This window comes from Etheostoma spectabile, chromosome 15 (genome assembly GCF_008692095.1).
Source record: "Etheostoma spectabile isolate EspeVRDwgs_2016 chromosome 15, UIUC_Espe_1.0, whole genome shotgun sequence".
In the NCBI taxonomy this organism is placed as follows: domain Eukaryota; kingdom Metazoa; phylum Chordata; class Actinopteri; order Perciformes; family Percidae; genus Etheostoma; species Etheostoma spectabile.
In genome coordinates, this window is record NC_045747.1 from 1967340 (window position 1) to 1985251 (window position 17912).

At 42.8% G+C, this 17912-nt stretch overlaps 3 protein-coding genes across 8 annotated transcripts in view; all 3 read right to left on the reverse strand.

The window, feature by feature from the left end:
* Window positions 1–2903, reverse strand: part of srebf2 (sterol regulatory element binding transcription factor 2) — a 20377-nt gene extending 17474 nt beyond the window's left edge. For 3 of the 4 annotated variants that reach the window (XM_032536615.1, XM_032536614.1, XM_032536613.1), the window contains exon 1: window positions 2547–2903. In XM_032536615.1, the coding sequence (XP_032392506.1) occupies window positions 2547–2637 (91 nt within the window). In that variant the 5' untranslated portion in view covers window positions 2638–2903. The remainder of the gene's footprint in view (window positions 1–2546) is intronic. The other variant, XM_032536617.1, reaches the window with a different exon arrangement.
* A 1531-nt stretch (window positions 2904–4434) lies between these two features.
* Window positions 4435–8359, reverse strand: LOC116702433 (uncharacterized). 2 transcript variants are annotated; one of them, XM_032536618.1, is made up of 2 exons: window positions 8137–8359; window positions 4435–7704 (listed from the first exon to the last, which is right to left on the reverse strand). In XM_032536618.1, exon 2 carries the CDS (start codon window positions 7654–7656, stop codon window positions 5662–5664), a length of 1995 nt encoding a protein of 664 aa, XP_032392509.1. In that variant the 5' UTR covers window positions 7657–7704; window positions 8137–8359; the 3' UTR covers window positions 4435–5661. The 2 variants fall into 2 exon arrangements, with proteins under 2 accessions (XP_032392509.1, XP_032392510.1); XM_032536619.1 differs by having other exon boundaries at window positions 4435–7691; window positions 8137–8275.
* Window positions 8360–9103: 744 nt separating this feature from the next.
* Window positions 9104–17614, reverse strand: ccdc134 (coiled-coil domain containing 134). 2 transcript variants are annotated; one of them, XM_032536622.1, is made up of 7 exons: window positions 17312–17614; window positions 13307–13437; window positions 13035–13156; window positions 11819–11903; window positions 11043–11224; window positions 10233–10304; window positions 9104–9608 (listed from the first exon to the last, which is right to left on the reverse strand). In XM_032536622.1, exons 1-7 carry the CDS (start codon window positions 17500–17502, stop codon window positions 9483–9485), a joined length of 909 nt encoding a protein of 302 aa, XP_032392513.1. In that variant the 5' UTR covers window positions 17503–17614; the 3' UTR covers window positions 9104–9482. The 2 variants fall into 2 exon arrangements, with proteins under 2 accessions (XP_032392513.1, XP_032392511.1); XM_032536620.1 differs by having other exon boundaries at window positions 13307–13440.
* Window positions 17615–17912: the final 298 nt, after the last annotated feature.

The window sequence follows — 17912 nt, forward strand, 5'->3', positions numbered from 1 at the left end:
AAAAGGTCCAGGTTGAAAATACGCTGAATCATCCTTTAAACAACAGCCCTGATTGAGACAGTTTCAGATACACAATGCCACAGGAACATTACTAGCTCAGGAGCTTTTACCAGTCAGTCTTCCACATGTCACATGTACTATGCACAAATACATCGGCAGACACATTAGACCATTCACTTGTACATCTCCACGGGGGGGCAGACTGTTGATGACAGACAGTACAAAGCAGCTCTGAGACCTCAGAGCTTTAGACAAGCTTACACAAAAGGGGGACAGTTTCCTAGGCTGCTAGGCGCAAAAGAAAATAGGTTACATAACCAGAACTGCCGTTGCTAAAAGAATAATTGGAAGAGGAAGAATGTTCTGGATGAATATAGGGTCAATTGCGTGAGCCCTTACTGGGCTCTCTAAGACCTTCCACTCAACGAAACACACATGGCTCATCTGAAGAACAAAGATAATAACTCCGAGTTGAGACCCATCGCTGTCTAGCTTAGATTTTAAATATGTATAATTAATCGGGGTGGGAATCTCTCGGCACCTGAACGATTTAATTCCGATTCAGAGACCAACGATTTGATTCTAAACCGATTATCAATGCATCTCAATGCAGTTTTATGTACATTTCTATGCGTGATTTAAAAAAAAATACACTTCTAAATCTGAGTTTGTTAGATTTTGACACACACAAGTTTTAATGAAATGTCTTCTGGAGGTTTTTATTTTGTAGTCATTCCATGCTTAAACCTTAAACATGCTTGTAAAAGTCACCTTCTTTGTGTTTAAAGGTAGAGAATTGGCTTCTTAGAACATGAAACATGTAATGTGATGAAGTAGATGAACAGCCTATATGTGTTTTGCCTAATTATTTTATGTATGTCTTATTAGATCATTTGTATATATACAAAACTTATTTTTTTCCCCTTTTGGCCATTTTTGTCTTTTTTCAGCACTCTTGCCTAAACTCTAAGTTGTTGTCCATTATCCCATCCTTTTTCAGTCACTCTGTTTTCTGATTTGTAGATGTCTGGAGACAGCAACTTTTAAATAAAAAATAAACACATTTAAAAAATATACTGTGTATAATCGATTATTAACTTATCAGAATCGAGCATTGAATCGTTCTAGAGAGAATCACGATGAATCGATTATTTTTCCCACCCCTAATAATTAAAGCGATAATTCTCTAGCACATCATTAGGGAGATGGGGCCTAGGGTTTTTGTAACAGGGGGTCAATTCTTTTGTAGTTGGCTGCTCTGTCTCATGGGGAAATTGAAGTGATTGATAAGCTACTGGCCTAACAGAGACTGAGTAAAAAAAAAAAACTCAAGCGTGTCTTTGTTGTAGCTCGCCTGTGAATTCATCCGTCAACCCTCAGTTGTCATTTCCCTCTCTCTCTCTCTCTCTCTCTCTCTATGTGTACATTCCTGTCTTTTCACACAATGATTAAGTGGGATTATATAACTGTGGCCAGGGGGAGTGTTGTCTGCCTACTTTGTCCAAGGGTCCCCTTTGAAAAGAAAATTAACACCAGACACCAAAGCCTGCGTGCATTATCATCAATGTTGGCCAGTATTGGTTGATTCATCTTGTTAAGTAGTGTCATTAAGCCACTGTCCACCATGGCCAGTAGACACTGTCTGACACACCCACATGGTCTGGTGACTTGGCATTAAGTAAAATTACACCCTAGTGGAAATCTGGTGACTCTGCACTGGCCGGCGTTTCACCAAAAGCCCTGTCCTTTCAGTGTCTGCCAAAGGGAGAAACTTGTTTTGATAAGAGGGGTCGATTGGATCAGGGATGCTGTCTGTTCCCTGAATGCCTGCCTACAGAACTGTTGTCAGAGACATGTGAGGCCTAAGATTTTCACTGCCACCGACTACTTCTGTTACTGTTGTACACATGACAAATTAAAAAAACCTTGAACGTTGAAAGAAAAAGATGCTGAAGAAATTCTACCAAAAGCTTAAATCTGGACATGGAAGTTTTTAATCAAAATCTCAGTGGTTCATCTTATGACCCTTGGCTCACAGTAAAAATACAAAATCAATCACAGGTTGATGAGCAAGTTAGGTTACGCTCTTCTGCCTCCTTTCACTGCCCACATACAAAGATTCCTGATGAATGACACCTCTCATTTGCGTCATGAAAAATATAATTCTGCCCGAAACTTTACTCAATTACATATCCATTGATGCTATGTCTTCCAAAAGTCATAATTTGCTAAATATGATATGCATATTTGCAATGTGATGTGTGTGTGTTTGGAATGAATCTAACTGACTCAAGTAAACAACAGACACATACATCATTCATGTAACGTCAACAGTTAATTGGTCGGCTAATCATTCTCAACCTCCCTTTAAACAACGGCTGTATCGACAATACTTTGAATAATCAACTTTGTGTCTCGTGCAGCCTTCAGCTCTTTCCGCTCAGCAGGACGAGCATCTCGTAGCTAGAGCTCTCAACCTGTGCGGAAACACTTAAGACGCTTAAGAAAACAAAAAAACACTTAACAGTGTTAGCAGTGACACTCACCGTCGATGTCTCCTAAGGTGAATTCATCCCCTAATTCCGCTAAAGTGGGGTCCATGTTCTCCATGGTGGAGACGTACTCTCCGGTATCCATCCTGTCTGTTACGCTAGCACCTCGCCTCCCCGGCTGTCACCGGAGGTTAGCAGGGGGGAACAACAGCACCCGAAGGATATTCGGTGGCGTTCAGCAACGCCTACAACCCCCTTATCTGATCGAAAAAAATGTTCTTTCCGGACCAACCGTAGTAGAACACTAGAACCCCAAGAGAGGCATACCTATATAGCGATAAACTAGATAGATCAAACCGATATACGCTTAAGTCGCCGCCATATTGTTTTACGCTCATTACGTCATTCACAAACAGACTATGTGGCCCAAAGCGGGTTCTGATTGGCCGTAACCTAGCTGTTGTTGTCATGAGACCAGTTACCATCGTCCAATGACAAGACCGTATTTGCCGTGGTCTGATAGTGCGTCACCATCAGAAGCTTCATTTGAATAAACCGCGCCCCATTTATTTATGAAAAGAAGTGGACTTCTCCTAAAACATCCATGACTTCATTAGACAGTTTAGCGCCTAAGAAGAAGCTAATGACAAAAAATAATGAATGAATACATATAATTCAATAAATACTGGAGACATGTTTAGTCAAATGATACGCATGTTTCTCTGTAGCCCTTCTTAAAAAATGTTTTGTGTTCAATTTAAATGCAATACCGTATTGCATCATTTTTTAATTAAATATACTGTCCATTCAAAGGGTTAATTATTTTCACCTTTATAATGCATCCAAATAGTTTACTTCATGTCAGGGTTTTAAAAAAAAAGCAGCAACAGTGCAGAAAAATGCTCCCTACAGTTTTACTTAGTTAAAAAAAGTAACTATAAGTAGGCTATAAGCAGTTCAAAATATTAAAGTTTTGATGAATTAAGATTTATTTTTTTTAAACTAGAATTACCACTTTGTGGTTGTATGCCTCTACGAACCAATCAAGTTGCAGTTTACATCCATGTCTGACTAGATTTACATAATATATGTAGTGGTTTTAAGGGAATTTAAGAAATGGTGTATTTTTGGTGAAACGTGGAGGCTTCACACACATCTTCAATCTGGCAGCACAGAAGATCTTTACAGTCCATAGAGTTTCGAGAGTATTGTCACCAAGTTAGTATGCGTCCAAAGGTATCCCCTTTTGTTCTTGAGTTATGGCGTTGAATATTGGCGAGAAAATTGCTTTTAAAGACATTCCTTTAAGACGAGTGACCCCCAAAATCTAATCAGTTAATGCTTAAATCTAAGTGGAGGTTTGTCCAAAATTTGAAGAAATTGCCTCAAGGCGTTCCTGAGATATCAAGTTCACAAAAATGGGATGGACGGAAAATCCCAAAACATAATGCATCCAGGTACTGCTGTTGATGAATTATTAACGTATGTACGTAATCCATCCATCAGATGTGAGGTACAGTGGATTAAAAAAAGTCCCACAAAACATACTCAAGCACAAACACCTAAACCTAAAAGCGATCTTCAGAAAATGTTCTTGTGGTAATTGCATAAAATTAAGTAAAAACAACTCAACAACCGTAGACATGAAATGAGGCCAAAGAAAATGTCATGGAAGAATACTTGGCTTTTTATTTCACTGCAACAAAGTGAACACACTATAGAACTGTGGATAATACAGCAGTTGAAAACGGGTTAGTCAAAAATAGTGTTAATACATAACTGCAAAACTTACCCACTGTCATTACAAACACTTCAGGATTTAAATACAATAATTCAGTTCTTTTGTTCATTTTCAACACCCATTACTGTAATGAGTAAGATTAGTTACATTAACACAATAATCTCACTCAGCAAATACTTTTATATGATGCTTAAAGGTCCCCCGACTTGGTGCTCTTTGGATGCTTTTACATAGACCTTAGTGGTCCCCTAACGCTGGGTCTGAAGTCTCTTTCCCAAAATTCAGCCTTGGTGCAGAATTACAGCCACTAGAGCCTGTCCCACAATGAGCTGTCCTTAGTTTGTGCCATTCTGAGTCTTTAGCTTTTGAGGAGGAGAGGGGGGACAAAGCAGAGAAAGGGGAGGTAACCTTGCCCCTTATGACCTCATAAGAGGCAAGATTCCAGATCGGCCAATCTGAGCTTTCAAAGGCTCAAAGGCAGAGCAGGATACCCAGGGCTCGGTTTACACCCATCACCATTTCTAGCCACTGGGGGACCATAGGCAGGCTGGGGAAACGCATAGTAATGTTAAAAAACCTGTGTGAAATGGTGAAATGAAAAAAGTGAAATGGGACCATGCCATGGGACCTTTAAGAATGTCTCATTTTCAGTTTACAGGTCTGATTATTTTGAGAAAGGCCAAAAGAAAGTCAAATTTATAAAATTCATGTCACTCTTTCATCTGAGCTTACATGGCTGACATGTTCATCAGGCCACTTTCCAGAACTAAATGTCTTTTTATATTTTCTTTGTTGTAAAGGGGCTGTACTTCAAATTCTGCAACAACAAAAAATAACAGCGGACTAGGATTGCCTCCACTTGGCTTTCACAGACCACTCCCCAGTGCGTGAAATACCGCCGTTTTGCACTAATACACAAGCACGGACACACTGGCTATCTAAACAAAGAACAGAGAAGCTTGGACACACACAGAGGGAGTGTGACTTCATTCTCTGCTAAGGACGTCATTACTCCTCAATATCTTTACATAGCAAATATTTGTTTACTGCTAAATTATAGTTGTAAATATCAAGTACAGCCCCTTTAAAAAAAATGTATGTATGAAGAAATTAGGCGAGATTAAACACAACCTTATAAAAATGTATTAGATACAAATGTGTTTGTCTCTATTAGTCATCACACAGCATTGCAAAAGTTCACTGAACTCATTCACCAGCCTCCAACCAAAATTTACAATTTCAATTTCTGCTCTCTTCTATCTATAATAATTTGTGACTGCATCTTTGCGGTGGTTTGTTTCCGTGACATAGCAATATCTCTTACAGCAGGAAACTACTGTGGCGTCTAGTATTTAATCAGGAGGCCATGCAGGAAAAAATATGATCTCATTCACTGGTTTATGGCTCTATTCTATTCATAGCCTGTATTTATTTGTTCCAGTAGACTTCATATGACTTCTTCTCTGAGTAACTGGCTTCAGTTGTTCCTGTGCCACATCTGACTTTTTCCTTTACTACCTTCACTACCAGACCACCAGCCAGGGCAATGCCTGCTGCAGCCTTGCCGATCTCAGCCACTGCAGTCATTAAGCGTGTCGATACTGCCACAGTGCCCCAGGGGTCTGACACAACCCTGCTGGCCACGGATGACACACTGGGCCCTGTTAACCCACATACAGCACTGCCATACCCAGCAGCCACTGGGGCATTTACAGCCATCTCATGAGCTAAAGCTGCTCCGGCTGCAGCACACTGAGGAGTCCCAGTACCTGCAGCTACACTTCCTACAGAGGCCACTGCATGATGTCCTGCTGCTGAGGCTAAACTCGGAGCTGCAGACGCATTGGCTACCCCTGCTGCCCCTACTGATGCAGTTTCAGCTCCACAGAGGGCTGCTGTGCTGAAAGCTGCTCCCTCCAGAGCTGCGCCTAAAGCAGCCCCAGCTCCCATGGTGCCTCCCACACCTGCTGCGAGCCCCACAGCAGAGGCCCCTATGAGACTAACGTGCCCCAGGGCATCCAGAGCACCCTCCCTAGGACTGGCAGCTTCAGCACCAGCAACGGCTCCAACAGAACCACCCAAAACTCCCCCAGTTGCTGCCCCCAGAGCCACTGCAGTTTTCCCTGAGGCTGCCGCCACTATGGCTCCAACAGCTGTTCCAACACCTGTACCCCCGACTCCAGACATCCCAGCTAGCTGACCTGCAGCAAAACCAACCGAGTTCCCCATGAAAGATGCCCCGGCTGCAGCTGCTAAAGGGGCAGCTACCCCAAACATTGCCCCTACTGCCATGCCTGTGGCTCCAGCAGCCACCAGGATCTTAACTCTCTCCAGCACCTTAACAGAAAGCGCAGCCTCCCTCCTCATGGATGAACGGAGAGTCTGCCGCCTGCTCAAAGACCTGTTGCGGTCTCTGGGCCTGCCTCTGAACGGATCCCTCCATTGTTCAACTCTGTTCCTCAGGAAGCTGAAGGGGTTGCCTCTGCTCTCCTCTGTCCACCTCTCCACCCTAAATTCTTCTTCATTTCCTCTCTCCAATCCCCTCCTCCTGACCCCCTGTGATCGCATATCTAAGCTCTCTGCTCTGTTAAACTCCAAGTCATACTTTCGTTGTTTTGCGAGTCTAGCCTGTTCTTCCATGCTGCCATCGTTTCCCCATTGTTCGTCCCCCTCTGCTCGCCCTCGCTCCCTCAACATCCTTTCCTGCTCCTCCCTGATGGCGGCCTCTGCTTCTAAAAACATAGCGTTAGTATAAAACCCTCCGTAAGTCTGCTTCACCATCTTGTCCACCTTCATTAACAGTGCTTTAACCTGTGCTGAGTTACTGGGGTCTTTGTTGTTGAGTACATGGTACCTGCCCCCACACCTTTCCATCAGAGCTTTAAGCCCAGCAGGTGCAGTCTCCCTCAGATAATCTTCAATCCCCATGCTCTCCAAGTCATCCCCCCTGGTAAAAAGAACCAATGTGTGCTGACGGACTGCATCCTCCCCAAATATTTTGGTCAACTCGCAGGCAGCCTGGTTCTCATTGTCTGTATATCGTCCTATTGGAACCACCAGGAGGAAAGCATGTGGCCCAGGGGCAGAGAGAGACACACATTTGGCTACCTCTGCATGGATCTGCTCCACACTCAGGAGAGTGTCCCCAAAACCCGGCATGTCCACCACCGTGACTCTCCTCATTCTGCTCTGTGTGACAGTCAGGCCGTCCTCCTCAGCATCCTCTTCCTCGACAAGCTCAGTGCTCCCAAGCTGGCAAATCTGGGTGACAGAGCTAGCACTGATCTGTGACAGGAACTGCCTCCGGCCCAGGATGGTGTTTCCAGACGCACTCTTTCCAGATCCGGTCTTTCCAATGAGGACCAGCCGGAGTTCTTCTTTCCATCTGGTTTCAGAGTCATCTCTTTCCTTCTCACACTCCATTATCAACTGGCTTCAAATTTTCTCTTGCTAATCCCCCTGGTGGAAAAACTGCACAACAGAAAAGTGTCTGTAACTTACTGTGACTATTGATATGTTCACCGCAGTCACATGGGTTAATTATGAGAATTCTCTTGTTTTGTGTTACCTGTAGCCTAGAAAAGGCAGTGTTTGGCAGGAAGGTTCCGGACAGAAACAAAACATTACAACTGAATAGGTTAGCTAACGTTAAATAACGTCACAAGTAAGTTGAGAAAATGTAGCACTATTTGCTTCGGTTTGACGTTTATAACTAAAACGCTACCCAAAGAAAACAAAACTTTAAACTAAAATAAGACATCAAATGCGGCAAGTTTTAATCCTAAATGCCACGCTAACCCCTGCTATTTATTATTAAAACGACGCCAGCTAAGCTAACGTAAATCATTTAGTTAGCTATAGGACCAAAACAGCAACTATGACGACATGAAGACATTAGCTTACCCGAGTCCACGTTATTAGACACCTCTTCCTGAAATAGGTCGTCTCTTCTCTGCATGTAAGTTTTAGTTATCCTCCGAATGTAGCTACAGTTAGCTAGGCCTACATGTTTGGTTCCGCTCTATTCTGGTCGACCCAAACGTCAACATTGGACTTTGGTTGTAGAAAGTCAGTTTGGTGACTGCCTGCCCTCTGTTGGCTGACAGCTGTGAAACACCGTGGGAATATGAAATAAGTCTTTGTTTTGTACATGTCAGTCACTTTATTTCAAATAAATTTGATAACAAAATGACTTGTTCATTCTGCAGCAATTACATTTTGATATTCTCTGAATATACATAACGTTTTATAACAGTCATAATACTATTTCAAAATTACACCAATCTCAATTCCATTGATCTAAACCATTTCAATATGTCAATTTCTGGGAATTATAAAACAGAAAAACTTAACAAAATATGTAACACAGACACAGGTGCAGTGTTACAAGACAAAGGGTCATTTCTCTAAGTCTGTTGACATAGTTTCAACAGGATAAAATGGTTCTTATATTAACTAAGGGACATTTAACAATTACCAAGATTGGTGTTAAAAGAATGCCAAATACAGTATGCAAATGGGAAATTCACTAATGATGGTGACAAAATGAAAAAACATTAAACAGGACATTAAATAAGTAAAATAAACAAATTAAGGAATACCTTGATATATTCCAGAAAAACAAAATACAAGTCCTTAAAACCTTGAGCAGTAAGAACATAAATCTGCATCTAGAAATCCTACAAATCTCAGTTCAAGGAAAATAATTATTAGTTGTATTCCATTATCAATTCAAGCTGGATCTACCAGAAACACATCAAATTGTAATGAGATGAGGACAAATCTATATTTGGCAAACAAGTGTATTTGGAGCATATGGGCTTTAGACACATTTAATCTGGACCAGACAACATATAATGGGCTTTTGCAGTTTTTTTTTAAAGATTATACTAAAATGATATTCCAAAGTACAGTTATGTAATCCTCAGGTTATCAAAAATGAGTTTCCCTTATCAACTCCTATTCCAGAGACGTCTTTTACCTCCTATACGTTAGATTTTCCAATTATGAATCACCGCAGATGTACAGCGATTCAAGCCTTTGTCAGAAACCGACTAACCTCCACTTCCCCTTTTTGTGTCACCTTGAGGGTTCCTCTCTCGTTTTCAACAGAGCACCTGGCTTTTGTACAAGTGATGACAGCTTTTTATTTCTTTCACTGTCGACAGGAGTCTACAAGTCAAGCCACCCCTTGTGGACTGTGCTCCTTCCCCCTCTTCTCTGCTCTCCACATGCACGGCGCTGTAGCGCTATAGCTCGTTGCGGGAGCGCGAGATGCGAGGACCTTTCCTGATTTCTTTCCTCTTCTCTTCTTTCCTCCTCCTCTTCTCTTCCTCCCTCAGGATCTTCTGGAAAGCCTCGGCAGTGTGAAGCACCTGAAGCAGACGAATAAGGGTTAGAGAGATGGTTGTGTGTGAGAGATTTTAAAAAAGGACTTTTTTCTAGAAACCGTATGATAAAGCAACCATCTGTCTATTACTAGTTGTGTATGTGGAACTAGGGGGCCGTTAGAATGTCAAAGGTCCAATATTATAGTTTTCAGCTTCATACTTGTATTTTTGGTTTCTAATGGAACATGTTTACATGCTTTATTGTTAAAAAATGTCTCATTCTGCCAGTCTGAATACACATGTATTACCCCTCTGTCTGGAATGCTCCGTTTTAGCATCTGTCCCCCCTAGCGAAAAAGCAAAGTCTGCGCTGATTGGTCAATGTTTCTCTTGAAGTCATTGCAGCTGGGGAATGACTCTAACGTCACCGTAGCGGCACTTTCTACCTATATACGTATAGCATAGTTGTGACATCACAACCGTACAGTCCAGGCAGCTCATGCGGGCTGCGTGTAATTTTCTGTGGAGTGAGCATTTCACGGTATTCATATAGCACCTTGACCTGCTTTATGATAAAAAACACATGCATATCTTACTTTTTACAACATGGGACCTAAAGGGTTATTAGGAGAGGCCGAGGGTGGAACAACATGTATGCATCTTACTCACATCGTCTCTCTCTGTGCGGTACGGGTTTATAAAGTCTGGGGATTTCTCCGTTATTCCCAGCTCCTGTGACATCTGAGAGATGAGCAGAACAGACAGATGACAGAGGAAAAGAGAAGGAAGGGGGGACATTATCATTTATTCAAAAGGAGATAAGGAATGAAAATGAGACATGGGCCCGTTGCTTACTCTGCAGCTAATAAAGCAGTATGAGCTGCAGACAGAAATGAACATTTCTTCTGAGTATTATAGCTCATTTTATCCTTTGAATCATTTCAGTTTGAGACCCTAAGACTATGAGCTACATGAAATAGAGAGAGTAGGGGATCAGAAACTATGAGTGGGGTTACTGAGGCACAAGTGCGGGCTGGAGGCAGACTTTCACTGCTGCTACTTCCACATTATAATCCTCTTGGCACATTACTAGGGTCACAGATTAATCCTGCAGGAGTGCAGTTCATTTACCCACACATTAAATAACGAATACTAGTTCATCCACTTTTCCTCTTTTAAGTTTCAAAAGGCCTCAATGCATCATGGACACATTTTGCAGTGATGGCAGAGCAGCATTAGCTGACACAGACGATGTGACAGCAGATGCACATGTACTTGTAATTTCCCCACTGGGGATCAATAAACCGTATAAATTAAAAATTACTATATAGGCTGAGTCATATCTGTGTACCAGACCAGTTTACACTACTGCGTGTTATATATTGCATTCACATTTGTCCCTGTTCTCACTATACTCCTTCTGCAGAGGAAATGATTTAGGTAACAAGAAGGACAGGATAGGTGATTGTCAAGTCTTACAAGTGTGAGGACATGTTGGTGAGCTCCTCCTGTGAAAACCCCCGTCTGGTTACAGAAATTCAGCCCCCAGCGCAGCAGACCGTCCCAGTCGTTGTTCCGGTCGTAGTAGTGGTGGACGATACGTGGGAAACGCAACGCCACGTCGCCAAAAAATGCTGTATTCTCCACCACATGGGAATAAGCTGCAGAGATTTATACAGAGAGAGGAAAGATAGAGGAACGGAAGAAGTAGGACAAGTTTGATGATATATTTGTGCTGAGAAAACACACAGAAACATGCTGATGCACATAACAAGGGGAGGAGTGCAGCTCGAGCAATGGTTGATTTTGTTCGGGGAACACAACAAAATAGGTAGTGGCGTTGAATAAGCCTGAAAATTAAATAAATAAATAAATAATTAATTAAATAAATAAATAGATAGGGGAAATGATATGTGTGACATTTCAGACAGATGTTAAAGCTGATATTATTGGCACCCGCTGGCACTGAAAAAGAAAGAAAGACTGACACGAGGTGGAGCTTTTAGAAAACGGGGGGGGGGGGGGGGGGGGGGGGAACAGAGCACAAGACAAATCAGTCAGAGGTGGTGGAGACAGAAGCAGAGCGTGAAAGAAACACTGAGGTGCTGCGAAATAAAGTGGCTTATATAAGTAGAGAGGGAAAAAAAAAAATGAAATGATGAAAGAGCTAAGGTGTAAAAGGGAATCAGTCCTGTGGGACACAGAAAAATGAAATGAAATGATGCAACAGCTGAGGTGTAAGAAGTGAATCGGACCTTCTTTGATCTTATCGTCCATTGGGAACGGGTCATCGGGCTGCATGTTGGCCGCAACCAGGATTTGTCTCGAGTCCTCCAACACCTTTAAAAAAATAAATAAATAAGGAAAAACAAAAAAAAGCTCAATGGCCAGATTTATTTACTCTACACTGTGTGCTGGGGATTAATGGTACTGGTGGTGGTAGGATTTCAAAAAAGGAAAATGTATCCCTATCATATTTTACGTACCCCTTTCTTCCCAGCTGAGATTGAGGGATTGCAGTAAATCTGCTGAACACAACTTCACAGCGGATTCTATTTGGATGAGCAACAAGGGGCCAGAAGACCATATTGTGATAATGTATATGTAATAATGTAATATAATATTGTATATTACAATATGTAGTCCCCCCCCCCCCCCCATCTTTCTTGTCGTGTATACTTTTTATTTTCTCTTTGGCCCTGGAACACAATCACACACACAAAAAAAATCTCAAAAGGTTTTTTGATCACAAAAAATAAGTAGTTTAAACTGGGGACGTGTTTAAAACTGCTGCTTTAAAAGTTCTATCAAGAGGAAAGTATAACACCCACACACACCTACCCACCCACACACACACCCACACACACTGCTGACGATGTATTCTAGCCGCTTGACCGTCCTTGAGACGCACGCAGATGCATAGATAACTGTCCTCTGGGAAAATAAAGCATTCTGCAAGGCAAAGCTCGGAGCTTAATGGGAGTGAATGGCACTCCCGGCAGCCGTGTGTGAATAAACATTCAAATGCATGCAAGGAAACATGGCGATGAATGTAAACCTTGGATTTAAAGCTTTAATTCTCTGTAGGCTGGGAACTTTCTCATCTGCTGAGAGCACAAGACTGTCAAGCTCTTACAATAACTGTTGCTGTCAGTGTTTTATTTTAAACTAGTGGTGTTACTTTTGCTGCTGCCCCACAGAGCACAGGATGTGAGAACACACACACACACACACACACACACACACACACACACAACACACACACACACACACACCACACACACACACACACACACACACACACACACACACACACACACACACACACACACACACACACACACACACACACACACACACACACACACACACACACACACACACACACACACACACACACACACACTCACCAACACTAACACCAAAACACACAACACACACACCACCACACCACACACACACACACACAACCTTGAAGAGTCCTTTGAGCATGATGTCTATGATCTTGTACTGCTGGTTGATGTCGTTCAGCTCGACCAGATTCTTGAGGGCGTTGAGTTGATCTTTCCTCTTCGTCTCAAACAGCCGCTTGTCTAATAAGAGGTCAGGAGGACACACACACACTCTCCCCATGGGCATAACTCACATAAATGCTCTCTCATGCACCCATCTGTCACATTAAAAAGACACACACAGACACACACCCACACCCACACCTCTGCCCACTGGCAGCAGAAGGATACAGATCTCCAGGTTGGAGTCATGCCTCAGTCTGTGCGTGTCGGAGTCTGCCGAGCTGAGGGCGGCAGCGGCGAGCGCCAAGACCACGGCACACACACTCCGCATGGTCAGCAGGGGTCGGCAGAGAGGCACTCTGCTGAACAGAAGTCGACAAGCCATTAGATATACATCATTGTTAAGACATCTCGCTAATGGCACAGGGTTTTTCAATTTGGTCTAGGCTACAGAGGAAAGACATACACTACATATGTCTAAACACAGTTCTCTGAGTAGGACTGTCACGCTGAACACATTTTTCTTCCTTCGATACAGAGATTTCACTTTCATCTGAAAACAGTGAGCTTTCACTGAAATAGTTTTATTCATGAAGCCATTTTTTTTCTTCTTCCTAAGCTGCTGGAAAAGGTTATTCTCTCTTGTGATACTTGTGGAATACTTAAAGTAGAAAGACATGCTGGGGATAAGTGGTCAATATGGAACGCTAGAGGGGAGCCGGCATCTCAAGAGGGGCTCCTTATGTTCCTTTTAAAAGACACATCTGATGTCTGGCTAGGGCTGGCCAATATTGTATCAACATCGATATGAGGCTAGATATCGTCTTACATTTTGGATATCGTAATATCCTGATATGGCCCGAGTGTTGTCTTTTCCTGATTTTAAAGGCTGCATTACCATAGAGTGATGTCATTTTCTCCACACCAGACTGTTCTAGCTGTTCCATTATTTGCCTTTACCCACAGTTATTTGAGAAAAATCTCATTGTGTGCATATTTTGTGAAAGCACCAATTGTTAACCCTACAATATTGCCACAATACTGACATTGAGGTATTCGGGATAAATGTGAATCAAATATTGAGATATTTGATTTTATCCATATTGCCCTGCTCTATGTCTGGCACAAGTTTGCATAATCCCCAGAGGAACATCTTCTCTCTCTCTCTCTCTCTCTCTCTTTCTCTCTCTCTCTCCAAAGCAGTGGGCGTCTTCAACATTTTCATTCAGTTGCAACTTTGTTTCCCTTAGAGGCATTCGAAAAGGGAGGGATGAGAGCGAGAAGCTAAATAAAAATGCTAAAAATAGGGCCACAAATGAAAATTTGATGAAAACCACATTTTTAAGAAAACGGAAATAACTGGAAAGAGGGAGAAGACAATGTTGATGAAAAGTTACAAGATATAATTTACTGAATTCATGCATAATTTAACAAGGGTTCCGTCAGTGATATTATCAGGGGGATGCAGAGGGGCTTGGATGGGGGGAGGGGGGGGGACACACGCAGGGAGAGTCAGCTGTGAGAAGCATGAGGAGAGCAAGAGATGAGCGGAGAGCATGGATGTAAAATAAGACCGGAGAGGCGTTAAGGCTTTTGGAGGGAGGGGAGGGGGAAGGTAGAGGAGTGTGAAGGCAAGACCCTGCAGGGAAATTACAGCTTTCCTGGTGAATATTTGATTCATTCATACCTATGGTAAGACACAGCGGTAAGACTTAAAGACTCACAGATAGGAGAGAAAACGCAAGATAGAGCCTGTGCAAGAGGATAATGAGCACCAGGGACTCGGTTTCGCACCAACAGAATTGATCTTAAAGCGCCCGGCTGCCGAATTCTTAAATCTAAGAAGGACTAGGAACTGAGCAAATGTCTCGGGTGTGATTGTTGATTCAGACTGAATGAGTCTCACTTGAATCAAAAGAAGAAAAGCATAAGATTCAAGACATACAATCTTGCGTCTTATTTAAAAATAAAAACAGAAGGACAACTTTTCTTTCTTACAGAGTCAGCAGAAAAGGGTTTTCTGATGACAGCTGAGTGAAGACAATGTCCAATTTGTGCCTTCTGAGAACCTCTTTTGGGTAGCTTCCCAGCTTTTTGAGAAATGCAGCACTAAATATCCCTAAGTGCTGGTTGAAAGTCCCAATATTTCTAGATAACAGCCAAGAAAAGGGGGCCTTGTCTCTCCAGAGTTATTAGATGTTACTGTGTGCTTCCATGCAGTCAGCCATGTACCTCTGTTGGATATTTACGGGCAAAAAGGTTATTGCCACCAGCTCAATTTAATGCAGTCGACACACATATCCAGCAGCTGCTAACGTTTCCATGCAATTGGGCAAAGTGCTGAGACTTGGACTAGTGTAAGACGGACATTAGGAACGGATCAATCTTCTCTAATGTGGTATGGCCAGCACAGAAATGAGTCTAAATGCGTCCATTAACAGTAGGCAGGATATCCCTAATTAAACAAGAGTCATTTAAGAAAACCTACCGGTAAAGCACTCCCGTTTAGAGATCCGATTACACTTGGCTATAGCCTGAACAAACAAGAGGGACTTTGACTCACTACAATGTTCAAGTGCCCCTGAGTTGTATGCTGCTTGGGGAGAAATGAGACCTTTGAGAGATAAACCACAAACAATACATGATTTCCGCCTGTGGTCATCAAAGCAACAAGGAGAGCTACCCCCCCCCGACCTTTCTTTGTTGAGGTCTACAACAGCACAAAGTGTACAGCCCAGCACACATATTATAAGACCATTAATACAACCGAGCTGCTCTGCCAAAATGGAAGGATGGATTTTAGAGCTGCACAGTTTAACCGATTAGCTGTCAACTATTAAATTAATCGCCAACTATTTTGATAATCGAAGTCTCCAGCTTTGAAAATGGGAATATGTTCTAGTTTCTTCACTCCTCTGTGACATTAAATTAAATATCTTTGAGTTGTGGACAAAACAAGGCATTTGAAGACGTCATCTTGGGATTTGGGAAACACTGATCAACATATTTTACCACTTTCTGACATTTTATAGACCAAACAACTTAATTGTTTAACTGAGAAAATAATCAACAGATTAATCGACAATGAAAAGAATCGGGAGTTGCAGCCCTAAGGGATTTCCCTCCAGCTGACAACCCGCTGATTGCCAGCATCCAAGGTGGAAGGGCCCTGTGTCACTCATGGGTGACCTTCGATGTGGGAAGGTCTGAAGGCGGTGTACTTCTTCACCGAAGCCATGTAAGCCCACGGAAGTCTCTTGCCCAGAGATTTTCTTCTCCGCCAACAATCTCCTGAGACAGAGAGGCTGAAGTTGTATTTCCTGTGTGGGAGATCCAGATTCCAGCTTTGTCTGATAAGTAGGCTATAGCATATTTAATCATACTACACACCCGCTGTGAAGATAGCTCCCCTCTGTATTCCCCGTGGAGTGAAAATGTGCATCAGACATTTTACAATGCCAATCTGAAATTCCTCTAATCCCACAGGCCAAGACATAAAAAAGATTTGGGAAAAAAAATCTTCCATCAAGTGATGGAATGGGAATGTGTCCTTACTGTTAACCAACCAACCAACTCTGTGACATTAATTTCAAAAGGCAAAACTAGCCTTCAAGGCAAAAGCAACTCCTGGGAGAACAGAAGATGCATTTCAGACAGCTGGATGTGCAACAGGGATTGGATCCAGATTCCTCTCAGGCTGCCAGCCTGCTGTGGTAGGTTTGAGGTTCAAGGACTGAGACGCACGCGCGCGCGCGCACACACACACACTTCATGCAAAGGCACAGCATTGGACATGCGTAATGATGATGATGGCAGAGCCTGGATAAAGACTGTCACGTGGACCATTCATTACTGACTGCTTAATTGATTGCATGCACCCTACCTGACCGCGTCCCCTTCCGCGCGACTGTCTACGGGCAACAATTAGTTAATTTACTTAATTGTAAGCCGTTAATTACGCGTTAAGTATTAGGCTGTGCTGTAAGACCACATCTACTGGTGATATACGTCAACTCTGCAATTTTACATTACATTTATTTACATATGGTTTCCTCAAGGGGTGCGCTTTGGGGAATTAGGGAAGTATTTGAAGTCACTCTTCGATAAATCGATTCCGCGTGTCATCGCAGCTGTATGCCCCGCCGGGGTGCATCACCCAGCGGCCAACACAGGTGAACCAACCGATGAAAGCGCTGGACATTACAGCCACAAAACTCACGGATCATCACTCACCGTGTTGTAGCGAGAAACGGCAGCGCCGCACGGCACAGATTAGCGGACATCAGCGTTTCCTCCAAAGTAGTACAGTTTAACCTTCCCTTTTTATATCTCCACACGAGACGTTTACGGTCTGCTCGCCGATGACGGTCAACGTGCCCCTCTGGATCCTCAGGTGACAACAACACGGAGGCACAAGTGTTCATTTACATGCGGCTCGCGCTGCTCCACTCTGCCAGCGCCACGATAGCACCGGCTGGCTCGCCTTGGACGAATGACAGCCAGCGGGCGCTAACCGAGGAGGAGGATGTTGTTTCCGCCCGGAGGATTTAAAGAGAGACACCACCAGAACGTGGGGATGCGTTCCTAACACATCCACACAGCGCGTTCAGTTGTGTTTCCCCCTCATGTTTTTACTGCGAGATGTGCTGACATTTTGTAAGCCACATTTAAAAATATTTTAAGAAAATATTATTATTTTTGTGATGTCAGTGTTAGCTGTGCAGATTTTTCAAGAAGGATTTTACTTCCTTTGAATTAAATGAACATAAAAAGAACACTTGTTCTGTTTGAACAAATCACCACCTGGCTGAGAAATAAAAAAAAAAGTAGTTTT